This window comes from Alligator mississippiensis, chromosome 1 (assembly GCF_030867095.1).
Source record: "Alligator mississippiensis isolate rAllMis1 chromosome 1, rAllMis1, whole genome shotgun sequence".
Classification (NCBI taxonomy): domain Eukaryota; kingdom Metazoa; phylum Chordata; order Crocodylia; family Alligatoridae; genus Alligator; species Alligator mississippiensis.
The window spans coordinates 290,892,502-290,918,335 of NC_081824.1; the positions used below are offsets into that span (position 1 = coordinate 290,892,502).

The 25,834-nt window shown below is 45.8% G+C and overlaps 1 protein-coding gene across 1 annotated transcript in view; it reads left to right on the forward strand.

The window, feature by feature from the left end:
- The first annotated feature begins 3,989 nt into the window (after positions 1-3,989).
- The window catches only part of HUNK (hormonally up-regulated Neu-associated kinase), an 85,607-nt gene continuing 63,762 nt past the window's right edge, over positions 3,990-25,834 (forward strand). Inside the window, exon 1 of the mRNA XM_019476413.2 lies at positions 3,990-4,580. Within this exon, the coding sequence (XP_019331958.2) occupies positions 4,317-4,580 (264 nt within the window). The 5' untranslated portion in view covers positions 3,990-4,316. The remainder of the gene's footprint in view (positions 4,581-25,834) is intronic.

The following is a 25,834-nucleotide window of genomic DNA, read 5'->3' on the forward strand; positions in this document are numbered from 1 at the left end:
ATCCTCACCAATGGAGCTGAGCCTGCCAAAGCCCTAGTGTAGGTGCAGCTATACTGAGAAAAAAGTCCTGTTGAGTATATAAACTGCATCTCTGCTAAAGCAGTGTGTGAGAACAATTTTATTGCCAAAACTTGTAATTAGACATAAGACCTTGGTATACAGCGGGGAGGGGCAGAATTGTTTTAGCATTTTAAAGTGCAAGGCAGGGGTGTTACAAGCTAAGTTGGGCCCTGGGGCAAACCCTGTGGGAGAGAGGGGTAGGGCATGCAGGCTCTGAGAGTAGGGGCTAGGGAAGGGGAAATGGTCCAAAAGTAAGAGGAGGAACAGCAGTCATATCCAGCTGGGAACTTCTAAACAGTCCCTGGCTGAGCTGCTGCTGCCATGCATGCTCTGCCTGCTCACATATGGATTCTGCAGGGGTGGGGGGCAATTCTGGAACCCCTTCTAGCTTAGGGTTACTATATTTTCAGTTTAAAAAAAGAAGACACCTGTTGAGGGGTGGGTAAGATGATGGGGGGGGGGGGCAATGATAAGCCCCTGCCCTGCCCTGCCCTGCCCTGCCCTGCCCTGCCCTGCCCTGCCCTTGCCACTCACTCCTAAACCACAGCCCCCTAGCCCTGCTGATGCCCCTCACTCCCAAGCTGTACCTCCCTGGCACTGCCTGTGCCCCGTACTCCTGACCCAAAATCCCTTGCCCCCCTGGTGCCCCTCACTTCCAAGCCACAGCCCCCCCAGCTCTGCTGGTGCCCCTCACTCCTGATCCACAGCCTTCTGTTCCCCCCCAGCCCTGAAGCATCTTCAGGCTGCTCTGCCTCTGAGAGCAAGGGCACCAGCCCCAGTACCACTGGCTTGGCCACTCAGCTCCCTGCTCTCCCTGAAGCCCCCCTCCCCACACTTCTCCTGCTGGTAGGGCAGGCGCCTTCCCGATCCTGCTGCAGCCCAAGCATCCAGACAGCTCCCCCCAGTGCCGGCAGGCACTTGCCCCCCCTCACACACCCGTCCCTTCCACACACACAGAAACATGCATACACATACACCCTCCCTACAGTCCCCCAGCCCTGGCTCTCCAACCTCCGCCCTCCATAGACTTATTTGCATCAAGCTGCTGGGACTGCTGCCACCACCCTGCTTGGCTGCATGCAGCCATGTGTGCGTGCATGAACAGACACATGTGATGCCCCCTACTTCCCATCTCCCTCCCTTGCTTCCCCTAGCCCCAAACAGCTCCTTGCTAGGGCAAGCCAGGAAATGCCAGGAAAAACTCTGATAATGAGCACAGCAAAATTCAGGACATTTGCTCATATTTTTTAAAAACACCTGGATGGAGATGGGAGGACCCAAACAGAAGATATATCTGCGAAAACCCAGACATATGGTAATCCTACCTAACTTGGTGCCTGGGGCAGGTATCCCTTTTGCCCACTCCTCGTTATGCTACTGGTGCAAAGTAAAAAGTCCACTGCACAGATTCTACCAATCCACTTCATTACAAGCCACCTAGTGGAAATACTGCTTATACCAGCTAAAAGTACTGCTGCAGAATAGCTTTAAACCAGGGGTGTCAAACTCATTTGGCTGAATGAGTGTCATGGAGCTTGTCCGCAGGCCGGATCACACCCACAGGCTAGCCCTGCATGCCAGATCCAGCCAATGTCCTAAAGCAACCGAAGTGGATGCCATGTCCGGCCCTACATGCTGCCTGTGGGTCAATGCCAGGACCCCCAGGTAGCATCAGAGGCCAGAATACCAGGTTCCATGAGCTGAATCTGGCTCTCGGGCCATATTGTTGACACCCCTGCTTTAAACCAGTTCCCCAGAGGAGATAAGCAACAGCAGCAAAAGGATATTGTGTCTGATTACATTAAGGTTCTCCTTGGCATAGCTATGTTGACTAAACTTAGCGGACCAAACCAAAGAATGTCTTGGATTTCTTTTCACAAATTCCATGTGTGTGCATGCACATGTGTGTACATACATGCGTGTGCATGTGTGCATGTCTACGTGTGTGTGTGTGTGTGTGTGTGTGTGTGTGTGTGTGCCAGTGTCCCTATCAGCCAGCCAGCCAGCCAGGAAGGGTATTTTATGCATAGGAATTCAGGATCTGGCAGTGGGAGGTACTGCTTATTCTCAACTCTGGTTGACTTTATTTTGAGCTGAGAGTGCTTAGAATCCTTGATGATGGACATCTCTATGCATTCATGATCTAATAAGTCTTTTAACTCTCCAGGAGACAATGATCCTCCATTGTCTGTGCCCTGACTACTGCTGCAAATGCCTGTGTCATCTGTGTGCAGCAGGGGAAGGAGGATGGGAAGGCTTAGATTTCTTTTGCCTGGGATAAGGAAGATCTGTGGAAAAAAAGACTGTCTTCCCTCTGCTTAAGGGGGGAGGGAGGGGGACAAGGAAGCTCCATGGCTCAATTAATGTCTTTATTTTACTTGAGGCTGCAGTTGCATTATGAAACATGTGAGGCTACATTTCCTATGCAAGAAGCGGTACTGCATAAAGTTAGGCTGTAAAAACGCAACAAGGGACTGGCTGGGGGGTGGGGAACAAAATTAAAAAAAAAAAAATCAACCTTGCAAGATAACCACAGGGATCCCAGTGATAAATACAGCAGTCGTTTGGACTGGAGCAAAAGGGTGGTCTCTCCAAAGGCTGCAGAGGAACTGCATTGGCAGCCTGGGCTTGTTAACAACGTGAGGCAAGGAAGTGGGGGGGGGGACCAGACACGCTCTCGCTGGCAAAGCTGTCACGATCTCGGAAGGCAAACAACTGAAGTGTTCTCTAGCAGGAAGGTGGGGAAAGCGGCAGGAAAAAATAAGACAGCCGAGCAAGAGAAACACAAAGCCGCACATGTCCAAGCCCAGAAATCAGAAAACGTGAGGGTTGGCGGGGGGCTCAGGAGGGCATCTAGTGCAGTGGCTCTCCACCTTTTTTTGTACTGGGACCGCATTTGTAAGCATCGATGGCCAGCCCCGACTCGGTGCCCCTCACTCCTGCCCCGCTGCCCCCCACCCCTCTGCGTGAGGCAGGGGGAGAGTCTGTGGGGCAGCCCCTTGCGAGCTGGAGCTCTGCCAGCCTGCAAGGGAAAAGCCACGGTTTCCCACGTTTTCCTCTTTTAAAGGAGAATTCATTTTTAAAGTTTGTTCGCCACCCTTTCAATTTACATTATAACTGACGGGCTTTCTTGCAGCGCACCGGCCTCTGGCTGCTTTACCACTAGGGTGGCCATCGTAGAGGACATTCCGGTTGTCTGCTACTCTGCCGTCTGTTGATACGAAACCCCACGCCTTTCTGTCCTCTATTTTTCTCTTGAAGAAAAAATGTTCTCGTCAAGAGAAAAACAGAGGACAGAAAAGCGTGGGGTTTCATATCAGCAGAGGACAGAGGACCCTCTTTATCACTCCATCCAGGACGAGCACAGAGCATCTGCAGCCGCTTCCTCAGCCTGACGGGGGGTGTTTGTCCCCGAAAGCTTGCAAAGAAGACTTTTTCCAGCCATTTGCTTGGACTAATAAAAGATACCGGATTTGCCCAAAGAACCTGATCTGCATGTACTCAAGCCGCACACTTTTGGGTCGCTTACCCACCCGTTGAAAAAGGCTCGATTTGGTGCAACCCCCTGCTCTCAGCAGGACCGTCCCCAACTAACTCATCCCAGACCAGGCTTTGTGCAGCCGGGCCTTAAAAACCTCCAAGGACTGAGAGCCCCCATCAGCGCCTCCCTGGGGAGCCCGCTCCGGGGCTTCACCACCCTCCAGCCCGCGTGAGGGGAAGAGCTGGGTTGGTGGCGGGCTCAGCCCAGACTAGAGCTGGCTCTTCCCTCCCGGGCTGTGGTGTTTGCGGCGCTGGGGTAGGAGGGGCTCCCAAGATTTGAACCTATTCCAGCTGCAGAGCTTCCAGCCCATCTGTTCCCGCCGCGTGTGATCGGATTAAATGCCTGCCAGTTCCAACTGAATGAGGCTTTTTTTTTTCTTCCCCTTTCTTTCTTTTTCCCCTCCTCCTCCTCCTGCCCAGCCCCAGCTTGAGAGAGGAGAGCAGCCGCAGCCGGGGCGGAGCGGAGCGGGGCAGCAGCTCCCCCCCCGCCGGCCGCCCCAGGCGCGGGGCGCTGCTGCTTGCATTGTTCCCGCCCGGGAGGCGGAGGCAGGCGGGGGGTGGGGAGCTGAGCTGAGCCGAGCCGTCTGCCTGCCTCCCCGCTCCGGCTCGCGGCAACTTTCCCGCAGCAGCAGGAGCAGGAGCAGGAGGCGAGGCTCCGACCCCACGTGCAGCCAGGGAAGGGGCGACCCGAGCCCCCCATGCGCTGAGGCGGCGGGATGCCGGCGGCGGCGGGCGACGGGTTCCTGGGCGAGCCCCCGGCGGCGGCGGAGGAGCAGCAATCCCGCCAGCAGCAGGCGGCGCCGGGCCCGGAGGGCAGCGGGACCGGCCCGGCCACCTGGGTCAGCGCGGCGGGCTGTAGGGAGCGGCTGCGCGACTTCCAGCACACCAAGCGCGTCGGCAACTACCTGATCGGCAGGAAGCTGGGCGAGGGCTCCTTCGCCAAAGTGCGCGAGGGGCTGCACGTCCTCACCGGGGAGAAGGTACCGATCCTCACCCGGCCCCGCCGTGTGCCCCCGCCGCAGCTTTCGTGGAGCTGCCGCCCTTCCCCTTGTAGAGCCCCCTTCTCTGTCCAGCAGGACCCTCGGTCCGCGTGTTCCCCCCTCCGGACCTTGCATGTAGGTACCATACCTTCCCCTTCTCCCCCTTCTGGATCCATCCGATCCACACACCCCCAGCCTCTCTGGGGTCTCCATGCGTTCCCCTCTCTAAAGCGTCCACACCTTCCCCTTCTCCACTGCCTGGATCCATCCCATCCTCCAGCCCCTCTGGGAAATCTGCATGTTCCCTGGCTTTGGACCTTTCGTGCCTTCCCCTTCTTCCCCCTCTGGGTCCATCCGCTCCCACTCCCCCAGCCCCTCAGGCTGCTCCATGTGTTCCCCCTTCTGGACCTTCCATGGAGGCACCATACCTTCCCCTTCTGTCCCCGTCTGGATCCATCTGATCCCCACCACCCCCCCAGCCTGGGGTCTCCATGTGTCCCCCCCTGTAAAGTTTCCACACCTTCCCCTTTTCCCCTGCTTGGATCCATCCAATCCCCCAGCCCCTCTGGGAGCCCCACATGCCCCCCAGCTTCCATGAAGGTAATACGTCTTCCCATTCTTCTTCCCCCTCTGGATCCATCCAATCCCCCCCAAGCCTCTCTGGGGGTCCACATGTTCCCCCCTCTGGAGCTTCCTCTTCTCCTCCCTCTGGATCCATTAGACCCCCCCAGCCCCTTTGGGGGGCCCCTGCCTTCCCCTTCTCCCTGATGCCCTATGGATCCACTGCCAGTGAACATCATGACTGGTTGGATCCCATGGTCAAATTGGTATGGGGCGGGGGTGCCGTCTTCTGTGGCTAGGGGACATGGCCCTCTACCTAGGAGCTCTTGAGCATCTATTAACAATCTTTTATAGAAGCAGGAGGTTGGCTGCCATGGTTCCCCAGCTTGACCTGTGTCAGGTGAGGGTGTTAGATCTTGTGTTGTCAGGGTTGACAGCAGTTTTATGAAGAGTTCAGATGACGGATTTACCTGGGGTGGTTTGGATAGGGTGGATCCTGCCTCAGGCAGGGCGTTGAATTAGATCAGTGGTTCTCAACCTCTTTTGTACCAGGACCCATTTGTAAACATCGGTGGCCAGTTCCAACCCAGTGCCCCTCACTCCCGACCCACTATCCTCTGCCCCCGCCTCCTCTGTAGGGTAGAGGGTAGGTATGTGGGGCATGGGGTGCCCCAAGCAGTCCCTTGCAGGCTGGAGCTCTGCCAGCCTGCCAGGGAAAAAACAGTTTCCCATGTTTTTCTCCATTAAAGGAGAATCCATTTTTAAAGTTTGTTTGCCACCCTTTCATATATTCATTTTTGGGTGGCGACCCACGGGTTGAGAAACACTGGACTAAGATGCCTTTTGATGGTCCTTTCCAGCTTGACTTCTCTAAGCTTCTGTGACTCCCTCTTCCTTCCTGGGTGTGAGGGTACAGCCTCTGAATTGCAGCTTTAAGGGCTGGAGGCTGCAAAGGAGAGAGGAAGAGTTGTGGGGTGGGGGGAACCCTGGTCATACCCAGGTCTCTCTCCCTGTCAGCCACAGCTCTCTGCTTGCCTCTGGATATGTCATTCTGGGACATGGGCTGCAGCCCACCAAGTAGAGCTATAAGCCCCCCTTGGTGATGGGGGCCACTAAGGCACATCACTGATTACTTGGGACAACTAAAAGACAAAACAGGCATGGATTGAGGGTCGTGGGTTCAAAAGGAATGTACCTAGGGGGGTTGCCAAGCAGAGCACTCCAGACAGTACCCCCCTGGTCCTTGAATGAGCCAGTGTATGCTGCCTAGTTAAAATCTGTCTGAGCTATAAAGGGACAGGAAAACAGCCCCCACAGTCTGAGAGTCTGAGCAAGATGGGCTTATGGTCTGATCCAGTCAATGGCAGTTCTTACCTTCCTGGACTGAGAGTGGTAGCTGGGCACAACACCTGTTTTTTTCCCTTAGGGAGTGGGTGTCCTCATTCAGCACTTTCCACCAGTACCAAGTGCACGAAAACCAGATAGCATGACAGGGGGTGGACAAGGGAAACTTCTCTTCAGATTAACCCTTTGATGCTTGAGGGAACACGCCTGTGGTTTTATCTGACAGTGACAAGATGACACCTGCATTCATAGTTGTCTTAACTTTGCCAGGAGTCGGTCCAGTGATCTAAACATTGCCACTTAACATGCATTCAGCAGCAAACCTGAGTTTTTTTGCTGGGTAGGCTTCTGTGTCTCTCAGTGTTCCAGAAATTGAAATGTTATGGTAAAGGCTATTGACTTCTCAATCCTTCCCCTTGTTGCCTTTTGATAGAAATGTGCTTTTTAGGAGTATTTTAGCGCACAGACTGAAAGCATTGCAAATCAGTTGCCATGTGTTGACTTGGTAGGTGTGCAAGCAGTGCAGATAGAGACTGTTTGCTGATGGAAATGAGATCTAGGATTTTTGAGGGTTGAAGGTTTTGCAGTGAAGAGTTGTTGAGATCATGGCACACTGCGGATTCTCTGCAGCTGGCATATCTACCCTGACTTCTTTGTACTATCCATAATCTGTTAGTGAAATTTTTCCAGTCAGCCACAGTGTTACCCCATTGCTAAGAGTAGTCACTTCTTGGTTTGGCAGTAATGGGAACTCTGAGGCAAAACAGCTGCAGCTTCTTGATAAAGAATTACTCTACCCTTGTTTGAGCCTGAGTCCCTTTGACCTTTGTGGTTTTTTTTCAAGCCAGTTTAGTAACAGGGAACACCCAGGCTTGTCTAATACAGGACATTGTGATTGCTAGTAAAATCTCCCTGGACCTGTTGGACTGAGTACAGTACAATGTACTCTGTTGGTCTCCAAGAGGGGAGCATAAAGGCATTGTAAATGCTGGTATCATTAAGGTTGTTATCTTTATTGTTATACTCCTAAAAATGTAATTCTAGTTGTGGAAGAAATCTGTCTGTGTTGAAATTTAACATAGGGCTCACCCTGAATTTCACCATGGGAACAATGATAGGGTTAATGCTAATTATCTTATGGGGATGCAGAAAAAAATCCTCTCTTGCTGTCTTGTTACTAAGCATGTGCTTCTCCCTGGTAACAGAAACATCTGATGATCCTCTGATGAAAAGACACATGCACATGCATGCTTTTCACTTTTCTGAATTGCTGCATTTATCTTGGTCTGTTAACTGAAAGAAATATGTAAAGACCTACCACAGGCCTCTGTGTCTCAGCTCCTAGACCCACTGCTGCTTTCTGATCTTGAATGACAGCCATTATGAGAAAAGTAGTAAACAGTGAAAGTGTAGGAAAATCCTCTGGACTAGTGTCCTCCTTTGCAGATGAAACGTGCATGGTCAGAAGGCACTATAGGGCCCAATCCTGTTACCTGATCTTGAGTCTTTAGAAAAGTATCTGCTATTGACTTCAGTGGGTGTAGGCTCAGGCTGTGTTTTAATGCATCTGCTTAATTAATTCTTGCTGCTCCTGGATAAAGTACTTTAGTTGAGGGGAAATGATAGTGGCTTTTTTGTGGGGGCCTATCAGTTCAGAAGGGTTCCTCCCTAAAATCTGTTTGCCTTTGTAACAAGTTGTGACACTACTGCAGCTCATATATGATCCTACCCTTGAACTTTATCCCCCATGCAAGAAACCAATAGACACTGTTTTTCTGCTCATCTTCCTCTAATGAACTTCCTGGTGGGCCTCTGACAAGAAATAGTAGAGGCATCTGTATGCAGGAGCTGCTTCATAGCTGGGGGCAGTCCTGCTTATGCAGAACCCACTGTAGGCAACTGAGCTTCAGTTGCAAAACAGGGTCTCAAACTTCTCCTGTGTGTATGGCTGCTATAAACTGGTGGTGGTGGGGACAAGTGCATCAATCCAGTCAGGAGAGATAGTAACTGAGGGAGAACTAACAGTGGGGAGACAAAGGAATGAAACCAGGGCACAGGAGGTGGGTCTGTAGTAACAGTAAGTTTTAATTAACAAGTGGTTGATTGCTGTGTTAGTGTCCCTCTTAGGAGTATCATATACCAAGAGCCAGATTTATTTAGTCATTCATCACACCTTACTCATAGCCACAGTAGTACTGTACTCTGGGAGAATTCTCAATGGTGTCAATGGGAAAAGCTGAGTGAAATGCTATTTATCAAAAAGGTACCAGTATCACACCCAAATGATGGCCTGTTCAGCATAGTACTCCTTACCCAGATTAGGTCATCAAAGGCCCATTGAATAAGCAGTAGGTGAGCTCTGTTTGATTATGTCAGGCAGGACCTGTTACTACATGACAGTTACTGTGTTCATGTCCCTCTATTGCCTTGACTTGCATTTCTGATTCCTTAGCAGGAAACATTTGCTCCCCTGCCTGAAAAGCAGAAGGGACAGTTAAATAGTGTCCAGATGAAAATCCAGTTAATTTGGCAGTCCAGAGCATTCTTCCTCACTTATTAGGGTTGGCCAGAAATCTGTTGAGGAAAACCTTTTAGCTGATTCCTATTAAAAAAGTAATCACTTCAGTCTCAGTCCTACCAAAGTGGGCACCCAGGTGCCTCCAAATGGAGTGCCATTGACTCCTAGTGCTCCTAAGTCTGTTCTCCAGTGGACTACTTGTGGGGTCCAGTTAGCAAATACATTTTTCAGGTCCATTGTTCTATGACACTGAATAGTGCCTTCATGTACCATGAAAGAAAGTATAATAATTGGCAGTTGATCTTGTTCTGTAAAGCAGTTACGGTATTTGTAATTTGTCACTAGTAGGTATAAAGGGATCTTCAGTAGCATGCAGTATGTTTTGTAGTTTGATCAACTGCTGGTTGACTTACTCTTGAGAGTAGTCTCATTGGAACTCATGGGATCATAACTATGAGTAAAAAGGGCTCTGCAGCTCTTGCAAGTATCTAGGAACAAGAGGGTGAATTAAGGTGAGGTTTTTCCAGTTGAGCTATGAATCTCTTTAATTCTGAGTGTTTTAAGTCAAATTTTGTACAGTGTGGTTTAGTCTTGCCATAATGTCAGCATGCTATTACTTTCTGGGCTTGAAAAATGTTTGGTTATGCTCGATGCAATTAAATTGATTTTAGCTGAGTATAGGAGAATGTTAAACAGACTATATTTTCCATTGCTGTTTAGGTAAAAATATCACAGCCTATAAAATAACATTGGGTAAAGGGCTGATGTGAAAAAAAAAATCATTTCTGACAGTCATGTTTGCTGCTTTTAAGGAAACTGTCTTTCTTTGAAGGGCAAGCTTATTTAGATTTACTTTTAAATTGTGGCTGATAAAATCCTTGCTGAGTTAGCTGGACTGTAATTCAGCTAAGGATAGGAAACTCATGCATAGTATGTTCTCAGTCTCAGACCTAATGCTTTAGCCTCAGAGTGGCCAACTATTGGGCAATGACAGTATGACAAGAATAGATTTTACAAGATGTTATTCCTTATGGCATCATGTAGACAGCAGGGTATAATTGAAATAACCTGTACTTGCAATGGATTGAAGAATATATGATCGACTCTGTACTCTTGATGAAACATGCGAATATTTCTTATAGCATTTGAAAATGACAGTATGTTAAAGGAATGTTTTAGAGCCAGACTCTGTATGAAGTAACTTGGACTAAAATGACATTTTATTTCATTCAGGGATAAGGCTTGGCACTACAAAAATAGTTGTAGAAGTTTACTTGTTTCTAACCCACTGGAAAGTCTATTTATGAGTTCCCTGTGCAGTTATTGTTGAGATTTAAAAGATGCATTCTTAGTTATAGGCAATCAAGTGGTTTGTATGACAATGCCGGCTCTTTAGTGGAAAGCAGATGCTAAAAATATAGTTTACCAGCTTTTGCCATGAAGGTACAATGACTAATAGTAGAAGTGGCCTTTTCACTGGAAATTCTGTTTTTAGAATGCATTTTGGTATGAAACAGGTGCTAAAATGTGTATTTTAGAATCCTAGAAATGCAGGGGTGGGATATGTGGGCAGGACAAGCACTCTAGAGAGCTGGAAATTCCTATTAACCCTCAGCAGGTACTCCTGGAATGAAGCAAGTCTTTTCAAAAAGCACTTGCATAGCTGGTCCCATAGAATCCGTCATCCATCAGTGACAGATTGTTCTGCATAGAGTTTACAAAATTACATGCTACAGTAGCAGTCACATTTTCTTTTGAACTCCATGCCCTGCTTTACCTTTTGAAGTGCTTATGAATGATTGAAATAGGTGTATAAGCAGTACAGCTCCAAATCTTCTCAGTAGGTGTTAAATCATTGGAGCGCTTTCTGGCTTCCACTGAGCCTAAATGAGGGTCAGTCACAGAGGTACTGTGCTGCAGGTTGCATGGATGTTTCCTTTGATTGAAAAAGACACAGGCTCCAATATTTACATTAAATGAGGAGTGAGCCTGAGAATATTTGCAGATTCTGTACCTCTCTCTGTCCCCAACCCTTCCTTTCTTTTTCTCACATACACCCCAACACTCTCCCAAACAATTCAAGGAAACAATGCATTTCAGCTAGCTTCTTCCTTGGTCAGACAGAGGCCATGGACAATTGTGCTCTCTGAAGCACCCCAAGTACCCTTGAAGTATTTCAAACAGAGAGGTACAGATGTTCACGCCTGCTGAAACACCTCAAAAGTGACCCTCAAAAAAGGGTGGGGGGAGGCTGCACATTTGTATAGAGTTGAAGTGTTCTGAACTTGAAACACTTTAAATTGATCTGGTATTTGGAATAGTTCAAATCATGGTTGCCAAAAGTGTTGGTTTTTTTTTTTTTTTTTTTACTGATGAGCTGTAAACTTTTTACTGACACATTTTTACCTATATATGTCGTACATAATGTAAATGTAACTCTGCCAGGCCCTGCCCTGTTGCCAGGACCCAGTTAGAAAGGAAGTTGCCAGGTCTCCATTGAAATTTAGCAGTATAACACCATCCATAGTAAAAAAGTTTGTCAGTAAAATTTTTCAGTTAAAAAAAAAAAAAAATTGCTTGGGTTGGTAACCCTGTTTGACTGAACCAGTAGTTTTATACTGTGCTGCCCCCATGAGAGTCCCCTACTTACCCTCACACTCTGCACCGGATCTCACCCAGCACCATGCTGCCTGCCCAACCCACCCCACCCCAACCCCACAGACTTACCTCCATTGGCCAAGTTCCCCTCCATTTCATCCCAGACCTCAAAGAAACCTGACATTGACCCAGCAATACTATAGGGAGCCAATGGCACACAGGAGCAGCACATGGCTGTGCTTGGGCAGCGGTCAACAAAGCACTGAGAGAAGGCTCTAGACTCCTGTTCGAACATCAGGAAGCACTGGTGTGCTCTCTCTGTCCTTCAGCACTGCTCCCAGCTTCTTAGAGTTTTACGGACAGCTTAAGTTTTCTTGTGGCCTTTTTCAGTATCTTCGCCTGGACTATTTACAGACAGGCATCTTTAACCTGAATTTTTACTGGTTGTCCATAAATTTACCGGTGGTTCAAATGAATATTTGTCCATGCCCTGGCTAGATGGTTCTCATAGAAACCAATACACTACTGATGCTGAGTCAGTCAGAGAAGCAGTTGTTGATCACAGCTTTGGGTTTCCCTTTCTGGGTATAAGCATTCTGCTTCCATACTATTTTTTCACCAGTGTAGCTCCACTTACTCCAGTGGAGTTCTTTATTATTTAAATTGATCAGGCTCATGAGCTTTGGAAGCAATAGGGTTGAATTCACTGCTTTGCTGATGGCCCTACCTTGAAGTTCCTTCCAAGGACCTGGTGATACTCTAGAAGAGCTTCAGTTACTACTTCAGAGCTCATTTCCTCTGGAAGAGGGTATGTGTTGAGTGCTTCTTGCGAGGTGTGCAATCCAGATTGCCATTGCCAGCCTGAAGCATTCAAAACTCATGAGTCAACATTCCCAAACCAATGAGATTAATAAAAAAAAATATGCTACAGGTTTTTTTACATGGCTGCCATTTTTTTGAGTCTCTGGAATAAATTTGGTTCATATTTTCAAACCTTTCTCCTCAAACATGAGAGCTAGACATTTGGTTTATTGAAAAAATGGAAGCCCAGATAGGCCATGATCACACAGTCAACTTACTCTGCCTAGCAAGCGTGCTAATTGCATGTAGACAGTCTCCTAAACCAGAAGCAGTCTTGTCCTATCTGTTGCAGGTGAATTAATTAGCATGGGCCAGCTAATTTATACTAATTAACCTGTCTGAAATGCTGCAGGAATGAGGCAATCCTGCTCCCACTTTGGCAGGAACCCATGTAAATCAGCATGGTATGCTTGAGAGCACCATGCTTGGCACTAAGTTGCCTGTGTAGGCATAGCCATAGTCATGTCTTTAGGACTCTGGATTTATGGAAAATCCCCAAGTACTGTATTGCAAGACTCCAGATAGTATTGTGAAGATTGCTGTACTTTGCTTTCTGTGATTTGTGGATTAACTGTCCTTAGTTAGAAATTTAACTTGTTGTTTTCTCAGTTTTCCCTATGTGTATAATGCGAGTGTCGCAGGCACACTCCATTTCTCATTGTGAGCATGTCATTAGTGGTTTTACTTGTCACTTGGTTCTCAGCATTTTTTTTTAAATGTTATATGTAATGATGCATCTACTTTTATACAGATATATAAGCCTATTTGGAAAATACAGTACATTTGTACTGTGCCAGTCTTCCAGAATAACATTTTTTTTTTTTTTCTGTTAGAAGGTGCCACATTTTCCACGTGATCATCTGATTGAGGCCTGTGTAGTAATGCCTACACATGAGAGAATAAATGAAGCAACCTCAGTTCTGGCATCTCCTAGTTCTTAAGTGTTTGATTTTACATCCATTATGATGTTCTTTTAACATAGGCAGTTTTTGTGTGTGATTTTTTTCGTCAAGCTACTGAACATGTGCCCGTGTAAATGTGAAATACTTGAGAAAAATAATTGGAAGGATTATGCACTGTGGTTGCAATGCCTTCAGTAGGAGTTTTGCTTGAATCAGGCCTGCAGAATTTGGTGCTGTGTCAGCACAGCATGGCATAGCACATGTTATGAAGCATTAAAGGGTTTTAAAATAAGGCAGGATAAACACCATGCTGCTGAGATGTGCAGTCACCTGTTCATTATTTCTTATGTAATCACCTGCTCATAATTTATTCACTGGTAGAATAACCCATTGCAACAGGAGCTTATTCTAAAGCTGTATTCTACCCTCTAACCCCCTGGTAACCCTGGTGTCCTACATTGCATGCTTGAAGTAAGTACAGTGGTCTAGAGTTGTCAGAGAGTGTGTTCACTATTTCAGTTTGTCTTCCAGGAAGCTTGTTTCAATATTTTTCAGCTGTGGTGCCTAACATGTTCTGCAGTGAGCTGAATTGATACACATGTGGCAGTTTCTTATCCTCTTGAGATAATCTGCTTTCAAGTTCACATTCAGCAGTTTTTCAGTACGTTTCTAAGAGCGTACATCAGGAGTTTGTTGCTTTTCATGTATATCATCATAATTTTAGTGCCACATGGGGAGGAGGGGGAATTTCTAGTACATTAGTTAAATTGACACCAGGTGCCAGTTTTTATGTGAAACTCACATCTGGGTCCTTGCATTTGCTCTTGAAAGTTTTTTTTATATTTTTAATGATGTGTAAAGCTGTGTGCCTGCTTTGGAGGCATGTGTTACATATAAATGGTTTGTTAATTAAAATGTGTCTTGGTCTGTCTCAGAACAGGCCACATCCTTTACATTGGTGAGTAGTGGAATGCGACTATTCATCTTAATTTGCGTCAGCAGATGTTAACACAATATACTTAAACGTCTCTTTCCACCTGCCATTTGTGAGTTGTTGATTAGCCCAAATGCGGCAAAATACAGGCTTTTAGCATACAACATTTGTCTTCATGATTAAAGAAGATGATGTGAATTCATAAGTAAAGCAGTCACTAGACCATGGCTGGGCAAAATATGGTCCGCGGGCCAAATCCAGCCCACAAGGCCATTCTATCCAGCCTACGGGGCCCTTAAAAATTTCAGAAAATTAATATTTCTTTGCCCTTGGTTCCTGTCAAAAATGACAGGAACCAAGGGCAGTAGGACACAGGGGAAGCCTGGCAGGCTCCCACAACAGCAGGGGCTTTCAAAAATGGCAGGAACCAAGGGCAGTAGGACCCAGGGGAAGCCTGGCAGTTTCCCACAACAGCAGGGGCTGCCTGTCCCGACCCCCCAAGCCTGGGATCATGTGGCTGCTCCACACTGGAACCGCAGGTAAGGGGGAAGGCTGGGGGAGGACCTTGGGCAGGGAAGGAGCCAAGGGAAAAGCAGCCCCTCACCTGCCCCATGGCTGGTGCCTCGCACTGCAGCCGCTCGCAACCCATGTGAGGCTGCCTGTGCCTGCTCCAAACAGCCCTGTTCAGGCTGCAAGCAGCTGCAGCAGGGAGCGCCGGCCACGGAGCAGGTGAGGGGCTGATTTCCCCACTTTGCTGCCCCCCCCCCCGCACTTAGCACCACCTTGTAACCCGGCCCTGCTGCCAGCCTGGGCCCAACACCAGCTTCGGGCTCTCCCGTCGGGGCTATGCAGGGCAACAGCAGCTGCAGTCCCCCCTGCTTGCCGTGCTGGGCAGTGTTTGCCGCTGCCACCTCTGGGCAGCCTAGCGCGTGAGCTCCAGGTGGGAAGCAGCAGACAACACTGCCCGGCATGGCAAATGAGGGGGCCACAGCTGCTGCTGCCAACAGGCGAGCCCAGAGCCAGCTTGGGGCCCAGGCTGGCAGCGGGGCCGGGTTACAAACTGATGCTGAGTGCAGGGAGAAGCATGCCCTCGCTTGCCCTGTGGCTGGCGCCCCATGCTGTAGCCACTTGCAGCCCATGTGGGGCTGCCTGTGCCCATTCCAGACAGCCCTGCGTGGGCTGCTAGCACTGGTGGGTGCGCTCAACACCAGCTTCTCCCTTGCCAGTGAGCAGGGGGTCGGGGCTGTGCACTGCCCTCCACCTGTACTGCAGGGCTGGGGGGCACTGGGAGTGAGAAGGTGCGGAAGCCAGCGGGAGCATGGGGCCTGCACCAGTGTCCCGGGGCGAGTGCCAGGGGGGCCCAGAGCAGGGTGGCAGGAGCATGGGGTCCCAGCCAGCAGGGGTTCTTTGGAGCTGGGCCAGCTCCCCCCTCTCCCTGCTGGTGCAGCCCAGCCCAGCTCCACAGACCCCTGCCAGCCTGTGCCCCGCTTTGGGACCCAATGGTGCTGGCCCTGGGACATTGGTCCCAAGGCATTGGGACATTGGTTCCAAGATGGTGACCAGGTGGTGGGCACCTGTCAAGGGGTGGGGCTACCCATGTGGCCCTCGACACCCTGCCAAAACTGGGTAAGCGGCCCTCCACCTGAAATAATTGCCTGCCCCTGTACTAGACTGTTATGAAAATCCCCCCACCCCCATAATAAATTAATTGTAATAGTACATCTAAAACTGAGCTGCTACATATTTATAAACAGCAATATAAAAATGAACTGATAGTTGATATGTTGATTACATCTTTCTCCAAGTTTTTGAAGGGAATAACTATGGATATATACACATAAAGATTATATGAATGCCAAGATGGAAAAAGAAGTATTCAGGCTGGTATGTGGGGGTTTTACTAGCCCTAAAGGGAAAACAACTGAACAAAGTAGAACTTAAAATGTTGGGGCTAAATTGAAGCTACCTCCAGCATGCTTCTGATTGTAGTATAGACACAGGCTATGGTATTTGAGTCCATAATTAGCATAGCATTATGTTCAGGTAGTTTAAAAAATAAACACTTGTCCCTCTCAGACCTTCTCACTCTCAAACTCTTTCCTGTATATCTTCCCAAACAATATATCATCTGCTGGTGTGCATTGCTGTCCTACTGGGTCACAGCCTCATGCACTTTTGGCTCATTGATTCCAAAAAGGGTTTGATGAAGTGAATGAAAATGGTATTTCGTGCTTTTACTGGACTAAGTGATATTGCTACAAGCACCTTTGTATCAGGATTGTCTGTAATGCCCTCGCACATAGGGCATTGTGCTTTTTTAATATGCTTATTTTTAAAAATACTGTATTTGATCAGTACAAACGCTGTATGTAAATCAACCTTTAGTATTTGTTCTTGGAGGGAACTGAGTATCCTTTCTTCTAGACAAGAGTGAAGGTTACTTCAATAAAGAGCTATAAAGGGTTAACAGGGCCCATGAAGGGGACCATCTATGAAAAATAAACAGAAAGCTGATGTTGAGCTTACGGAAGATTCCTTTTCTGTGAATGGTTTGCTCAATTTCGCACTACCCAGCTTTCAGAAATATTCTTAGTCTTCAATCACATAATGCTGTTTTTTTTATTTTCAGCTAGGATTAGAATTGTTACTTCTATAGAAAAGGTCTCCAAATGTAGAGGATAGAAAAGAAAGGGTTTTTTTAATAAATAAAATTCCTTTGCTATTGGCCTCATATGGAAGATTGGTATAAAAAGGGTGGGTTGGAGGGTGGGGGTGTGTGTTGCAACACAAGCTGCCACACAGGAGGTTTGTCTTAGAAGCAACATTTGTGTTGAGTTAAAATTTAGGTGATAGAAAGTTTCCAGGCGTGCCTCCCATAGAGTTCAGTTATTACATACATTCTGTTTCTTGGCTCCGTGGACATTATGCACATCAAAATATTGAAACTATATGCGTGTAAATGTAACACAATATATAGTGTAATATAATGCAATAAATAAAATGCAGTATATACAGACAGGAATAACAATTCTGATCCTATTCTTTCCATACATGTATACATATATGTATGTATGCATATTTGGAAAGAACAAATTGAACATTCTTTGTTTAATGTCCATTGGAACAATGCATATAGAAAGTGTATATTAACTGGACTCCATAGGAGTCATGCCTGCTTTTCTATCACCTAAAGGTTTAACTCAACATAAATGCACTTAAGTTTTAATTCAACGTAAATGACGGTTCTAAGAGAAACCTCCAGTACAGCAGCTTGTGTTATAATTTTGCTAGGGAAAAAAAGACACCTACAATTGCAAAGCTACAGTAAAGCAGTTTATATTGGGAATGCTGACTCTTTTGTATACCTGGTTATGGATTTTATCATTAAAATGTGAAATGGGGACAGTTTAATATGTAATTTATTACAAGTCTACACATGTGGAAATGAGAAGAGTCATGAGCAGGGTGTCTCATGTGCGGCTTGCTGTTAAAGGAACATTATTATTTGGTATCAGTTCTCTGTTTTTGTTTCCCCCCACCACCACCCTGTGTAATCTGAGAGCTTCATCCATCTTGCTGTGACAGAAGAAATTTTCAGCATTAAAAAGGCAAGTTATACTTTATCAGAAACAGCTGGGGAGGATATGGTTCATTTGTGACCCAAGCATAAACCATGCTTTGCTGTAGTTTAGCCCGAGCTGTTCCATATTGTTCTTAAAGCTTAAAAAAGCAGCTTTTAGCTCAAGAGGACCTCTGTTTTGTAGCAGTTGTCACACTAGCTTCCTTCATGGCCAGTCATGTGAAGCCATCATCTTGGGTCAACACAAAATAGGGTCCAGGCTTGTCTTAACAAGTTTTCCATCTGTCAGAGTGATCACATATCAGACTCCCCATTCATTTGTGTAACAGCCCCAGAAAATTCCTTTCCTCTTAGTTGATTATATGTTTGAGCTCTAGCTAGTCTCCTTGCTGAGTGACGGAGAGTATTATTGCATGTTACTTTTACCTTGTGAATGGGGGAGAGAAATCCTTCTTTGAAAAATATCCAATATTTGAAGAGTGATATTTGATGAACATTTTAAATTAAAATCACCAGGCAGATCAAATTGTCTCATTCAAAGGTATATTTTTACCCTATTGCGCCTGGTCCAGACTTAAGGCTGGTTTTGGCAGGTTTCTAAGGGTTTCCTCTGCACCACCTTTATTAGGCCATCATTCACCACCATGTCTGGCTTTCTGCCCTCACTACCTCCATCCGTCTCTATCTACTCCCAACCTGCTCACACATATCTTAAGATATGTGGGAGGTGAAAAGGTGCTGGTAGCCCTAGGGAAACTGTTCCTGTCACCCTATTAATCGGTGGACCTGGGCGTAGTCAGAGGTCAGTGGAACTGATTTCTTCCTGCCAAAGGTTAAATGGACCTCTCCCATGATTCCTGGAATCATACTGGCCCAGAGAGAATCGTGCAGGCACACATACACCCCTCCCCTATGCTGTAGCAGTACAAAATGCTGCTTTTCAGGCTGTGGGACCATTCTTTAGCTGTACTACATTAAAATACTGAAACTGATGACTTCTACATTGAATACACAGCATGGACAGAACTATAATTCATGGGTAGTTTGTCCAGCCCAAAAGGTAGAAATAGCTGCTGCTGTGTTGTTGGGGTTTTTTTTTGGTTTGTTTGTTTTCCCTAAGTTCAGACTGGTGGTTGTTGTTTTTTTTTTCCTGAACTGATTGCACTTTTATAACTCATAGGAGCATTAATTTACAGAAATATATTTTAATTTTTAAAAGTGGAATGAGGTAGATAACTGAGGGTCCTGATAGGAAAACATCAGGGGTAATGAGGCAGATATATTCTGTTAGGAGGAGTTTGAGGGAACTTGGAGAGAAGCTGTGCAGAGCTCAGGTGCTCCTTAGATGAACCTTCAGTGGGTCATCAGAGTGGAGAACTTTTGACAAAGCCATGTTTGTCAGAACAGAGTTCATCCCCACTCCACTATCTCCTCTCTTGACATCAGTAAGAAGAAAGGGGAGGTAGTGGGGTTGCCCAGTAGAGTTGGGCATGTTGCATGGACAGCTGAGACTTAGTGGATGGAGATGGCTTGACGTCTTTGTTCCTAATCTCTATCGCACTGTTAGTATTGAGGAAGCAGAAGCATGGGGAACTCTTCCATTGTCAATGCTTTGGCACATAAATGTATCACCCTGTGGTGTTCCAGCAAGAATGCTTTCAAGTGGCAGTGCCATAGGGACAACACCTAATCTCTGTGCAGAGGTATCAGAACTTCATGGGCTCTCCAGTTGTCTGGTGTGCTGGAAGACTGGAGTAGAAGTGTCATGGGGAGCTTTTGAACTGTAATGCCCTGTTGTTCACGATGGGTCGTCATCCCATTCCTCCCTGGCATGCCTTCCTCCTACCTTCCACTTGAGAAGTGGGACCAAGAAGAGGATGTGCTATAGGTTCACAGGTTTTAGAGGAAAAGAGAACTTTGTGGTTATTTAGGTTGACCTCTTAGATAACAGACCATAGAAATTTATCCAGCATTATGTTCAACAAGCAGCATTAATGCCCTGGGTTCCAGAGCTGTGCTAAAACAGTGGGGTTTAACACTGTTGCAGGGATTAATGTTGCAAGGCTCTGGAAGCTGTGATGATGAACTTCACAAGCCGTATTTGGCCTACCGAGTGGGGTAATTCAGCCTGCCAAGAGTCCAGCATGCTAGATAAGCCACCTTTGCAGGTTGGCTCTGGCTTGCAGGCTTATGTTTGCTGGCTTTGCTTTACTACTTTGCAGGATACTGTCTACCTTGATATGAAAATTATCAAAGGATTTCTTTTCTTTATGTCCCTTTGCCTCAATTCTTTACATTCAAACTACCTGATATCTGAATTATATGCTTGAGCACATGTTCTGTACCTGGCCTTCCTTAGATGGCACACTTCTAAAACAGGGCACTCCTGTCAGTGTGTAGGATGACCAGGGGCCCTCAGCCTTAAGAATTCCTTCCAGTCTTATAGTGATGTATGTTCTTTTTGCTCCAGGAAGAGAACACACAGGCCTGCCATCTTTTTGCCCTTTCAACATGTTTTACTCATTCTTCTTAACACTGAGTCTACCAGGAGAATTTGTTTTCCTCCTTTGGATGAAGAATTTGTCTGCCTCCTCATCTTTGTGCCTTGCTTAACAATCTCAAGAATGGGGTTTAGCAGCCATCCTCTGCTATACCTCATGGAGTTCCCTGTTCCTTTGAAGGACTTCCTCTGGTATGTCATACTGTAGCTCCTATCCAGCTTTGCTTCTTTTTCACAGTAGAAACTCCCTTGAATGTGGGGGAAAGTTTTTTAAGAAGGGTCCTCCCTATACTAAAATAAGATTGATATATCAATATCAGCTGTTCTACAAAGAGTTAATATATAACAAAGTGGAGATCAAATTTAGTCATTTAAAGTATGAAATGGAGGGAGATTAATGCTGCCTGAGATGAAAATCTCATGGTACCTTTAATTATGGAGTTGCTAAAGAGCTCTGTATTGTGTGTGTACACACTCTCTCTCTCTTTTGTTCAGTCTTTGTCCCTATATGTGTGCAAGAACATGAGACGGATATAAAAATAGCAGATTGATGTGGCTGAATGAAGATTCATTTTTATCCTTGATCAAGCAGAACAGAGTGATTATTCTTGTGGGACTGTCTGCCTCTGCCGATTGCTATAGACTTGGCTTTTCTCTCATTTTCTTGAAATGAATAGCTAAGCAGTGCATAGGGCAAATAAGGGGCTGGTTAACTTTCTGCTGATACTTTCAAAGGCTCACTGCAATTTTCTTCAAAATCATAACTTGAAAGGCACATAGAAACATTAACATTTTTATTAAGGACACTTGTTGCTATGGAAAATGTTATGCCTTGCAGGATGATCAAAGCATCACTTAGAAAATTATAAGAAAGAGATTCACAAAATATGCCAGTCTTTAAACCTGCTGACATAGGCACTTGTATAATAATGCTCTGCACTTAGGTTCTGTGAACCCCATGTCATTTAAGCAAGTACCTAACTTCATGTGTATGTTTGCATTGATTTCAATAGGCTCTTCCGATAATAAAAGATGGGCATGTGTTCAAGTACCTTGCTGAATAGGGTCCTTGGTACAGGAAGTCTGATCTCCATGTAGTACAGGAAACAATGGAGCCATGTCTGTGCTGCACTAGGAGTGAGCTAACAGCACTGCTGAGGGTCAGGGTCAGTCAAACCGCCTTCAGGGTCAGTCAAACCGTGGCTAATTATCTTTATTTTGGTAGGCCTTGATCATGTATAGGAATGGGTGTTCTTTTGCTCATCTGAAGTTATACATATATTTCACAGGATTGGGTTGTTAGGGTGCAACTGCTTTTTGGGGTTGGGACTTTTTGGGTGTCATCTCAAGCATCTGACCTCCAACTCTATCCTGTACATGCTGACCTCAGCCTTGTGATCAGTTAATCCATTCTTACAGCCAGCGACATTTGCTGCCACTTGCGTGCATACACACTCTTGCGAAAAGCATCTTTTATACAAAACATCCGAGCCAAGAGCCTGAGGTTGTATTTGAACTGGGGTTTCCCATGTGCTATTACTATGTTACTGACAAGCCACTGGGATATTTCATAATGGAGGCTGCCACTTACTTTTTATTCATGCAGGATGATAATGTATCTTAACTGCAGTTGCTTTTTGAGGTTTGTCAGGGAAAGTTGCATAGAAAGACTGATTTTTTTATTTATTTTTTTTTTAACTGTAAAAACATGTCTTGGATAAAGCTTTTGCTGCTAAAAATACTGCTGCCTTCCAGCAATTTAGTATGTATTTGAAAATCAATTCTACACTGAGCTTGCCTTGGCTTTTAAAGACTATTTTTTAAAAATCTTACTTCATTGTTTGTATCCAGCATTTGGTTTTCCACCAGCAGAACATTTCAAGGATGCTATGACTTGAATTACTTATTAAAGTGGAACTGAGGTTTAGGCATTAGAAATATATATTTAAAGCAGATTCCTAGGCTTGTGAGGTGTTGATTTAAAGAAGGATCTCTCTCTCTCTCTCTCTCTCTCTCTCTCAATCAGAGCAAGCTGTATGTCTAATGGGACTATATTGTCTTTATCTTACTAAAGAACCATAGGACAAAGACGTAGTTAGTTCTGTACATCCATACTGGACCAGAAAGCATGTTGCCCCTGCCCCCAACCCATAACAAAAGTGCTACTTTTTTGTCCACATTTCTATCCTACCTTCCCTGTTCAGTGCAGAAGGGAGAAAATGTGATAAAATAATAGCCAAATGTTGCTGGTGCACACTGAAAGGAGGGGAAGAGAAACAGCTCTTTGCCATGCATTTAGAAGATAAATCTTTTGTTGTAAAAGTTCCTCCTCTCCAATACTACCTAGTAGCTAAATCACTGAGTTTTGTGGGTTTGGTGGCAGAAGCAGCCTTGGAGAACATCTACTCTATAAAACATGCTCTTTCTCACTCTGATGGCTACTGCGTTGGGGTTTCAACCAAGGAATAATGAAATTGGCTCAGAGTGAGATTCTTATGGGCATGTCTACATGTCGCCATGCTTTAGTGTTTCCTTTGGGAAGTGTAGATGCACCCTATGTGTTGAATATTAGACCTAGGGTAAGATGCTTTGGTGTAAAGGAAAGGCATCTCCATTGGCAGGATGCTGTATGTAAAACATCTTAGTAGGGGAGTTCAGGTGGAATTAGACTGTACATAGATCTAAGTGCAAAATCTATCTCTTGGAAAATTAATTCACTAGAAATTCTGTTTTCCAGGGGCCATCTCATCTCACATTTGGGAAGATAGGGGAAGGGGAAAAGATGGCAAGAACAGGCATTCTTTGCATCCAGCCATATACCCTCAGTACTGGGGAGGCTGTAAGAACACTTTCATTTAGGCCATACTCAGTGTTTTCTTTACCGCATCAGTTGTATGGTGCTTTAGTACAACAGGAAAACAGATTTGTCCCTTGCATAACTGTTTTGACTTCAGTAATCAGGGATTCATTTAGACCTGTGGTTCTCAAAACTGCTGGGTTGCATATCCCTCTAAGTTTGCTATGTGATTACATACCCTTACAAATCCCTGCTATAAATAATAAAATAACACTTTTTGTTACTCCAGTCACATTATAATTGCTTCAGCAACCTAAGAGAGATTGTAGAATTGTTTTGCATTTTTAAATTTTTGTTTCTTTTCTTATATTTATATTTTTCCTTTTTCTACATTCCCATTCTTTCTTTTCATATATTCTGTAGAATTTTGCCACATCCTCTCAGGGGTATACTTTTTTCCATTTAAGAGAGACTTTTATTCAAGTCTATTCATGACCTGCTGTAAACCCTTTTTACTCACACTCATCACAGAATTGTTTTTCCTTTTGACCTGAGTGGTCAGCCAAAACTTCAGGGCCTTATGGATTGTCCCAGTTAAGAGAAGCACTGAAGATGGAGTCAGGTATCTTGAATGCAGTCTTACTTATTTTCATTGAACATCCAAAGTCCTGGTTCCCAGAACACAATAAAAATTGAACAACAGGCAGTGCCTGTACCTGCATTTCCAAGTCCCTTCCAGCCAACATTTGGCCTCCAAAACCCTTTCCCTTAGCTTTTTCTCCCACGCTTGTTACTGTATTCTGTCTGGGGCATCCTTGCTGCCTTGATTCCTTCAGCTCTTTTTCTTTGTTCTGCCTTTCCTGCAGATACAAAACCTTTCATAAAACACTAGCCAGTGAAAATCCTTTGCCCATGTGTGCCTGGCATATTTTTATTTTGGATGGTAACACGTGCCTATGTTTACTATTTTTGTTTTGGCTCCCAAAAAGAGCACATTTGTTTTGTACAACTAGTATAAATGATTGGCAGTGATCATGCTTCCCTCCACCCATTTCAGTGAGCTTTAGACTAACCCAAACAATATGTTTACCACCACAATCCAGAGAAGCAGAATTTGCTCATATGATGTGTCACAGCACAAAGGAGGGTAATTCATTTTAACAGTGTAATTCAATGACAAAAAATAGGGCCTGTTGCTCATCTGGGTATCCTGTAGCCCAAAGCATTTATTTATTTACAGAGGCAAGGATTTGTGTGGGTGATATTGTTTTAGTGAACCAACTGCATGGTTGGGATAAAGTTAGGCAATCTTTTGAATGCAAGGCATTCTTCATAATGCCCATGGGGTCCCCAAGTGCTGGCAACCATGAAAACCATGGGGGACAGCCTGTCATTGGGCTGCACCATGAAGCTTTAGGTGCTGATGCTCAGGGAGTTTATTGGCTGGTGGGCATCCTTCATGCTGGCACCTAAAGCCCTGCAGTGCAGCCCAATGCAGGACCACAAAGTGCATTTGAATGCTTATCTCAGGACTGCATCATCAAATCACTGGCAGAATAGCAGTGGTGCATTCATCTTCTCACTAAACCCTGATTAGAAGGAAAACGTTTACAGACCAATCCTGGGATATTTCTGTTGTAGGATAAGCACAGGCACAACTTGTCCAGGGACAAATGCGACATCTGTTCTTAGCCAAAGTCTGTTTACTCATAGTATGTTTGTAGCTGTCAGCTTTACCCTCTGAGATGGCTTTCCTTCTTCAAACAAACTCATAATTGTTACCTTCTCCCGCCCCCCTCCCCCCCACAATTTCTTTTGCCCCAATGTCTCCTTTTTTTCTTTCCTAAACTTCTTTCTTTCCCGATCCTCCTTTTGTCACTTCCCCTTACTGAATCTCTTTATCTTCTTTTCCTCTACCTCTGCCCATGCAAGTGAAATTTTGCCACCTTCCCTTGTTATGTACCTGGGACCTGGCGAGGGCGGGTACCACACAGAGACTTAAAGCAGTACCAAAGCTACCCTGCTCACTTCTGCACACACCCAGGCTCCCAAGGCAGCCAGCAATGAGCACATGTGAAGTATGTGCACACCGTTTTTGCTACCTTCTTCAGTTTCCTCCCCCTAGGAAGCTCTGTGTGCTGTCTGGCTGGTTACACTAGCCCTGACTCTACTGTGCCCTCCCTGTGGAGTTAGGTGTATGTGCTGAACACAGATGCTGACCCCTAAGCAAGGAGTTGTCCACAGTTTAAAGGAAGAAAGAGCATGCAGAGGACACACCCAGAGCTGTGTTATTGTGAAGACTGGTCTGGGGTTTGGCTGTGCTGAGAGGAGGGACGAATGGGTCAGGTTTGCTTGGTCTGTTATCCTTGTGGGTAAGCAAGGAAGCTTAATATACCAAGGGCAGAACAAACTAAGGGGTGGGGTGGGAAATAACTAATAAAAGCCAGGAAAGGGGATGTGATCCTTCCCCTGTTTAAGCCAGAGTGAAACCAGCAAAACAGAAAATACAATTTTCTCCTTGGATGGAAGGACTTAATTCCTTTTTTATTAGCTTGTCTTTTCCTCTTCTCTCACCTACCTATATGCGGGAAACAAAGCTGCTAGAGCATCCATACCAAACCTGGCGGTCAGAATTTCAGGTTGCAGATGATGAGCATGA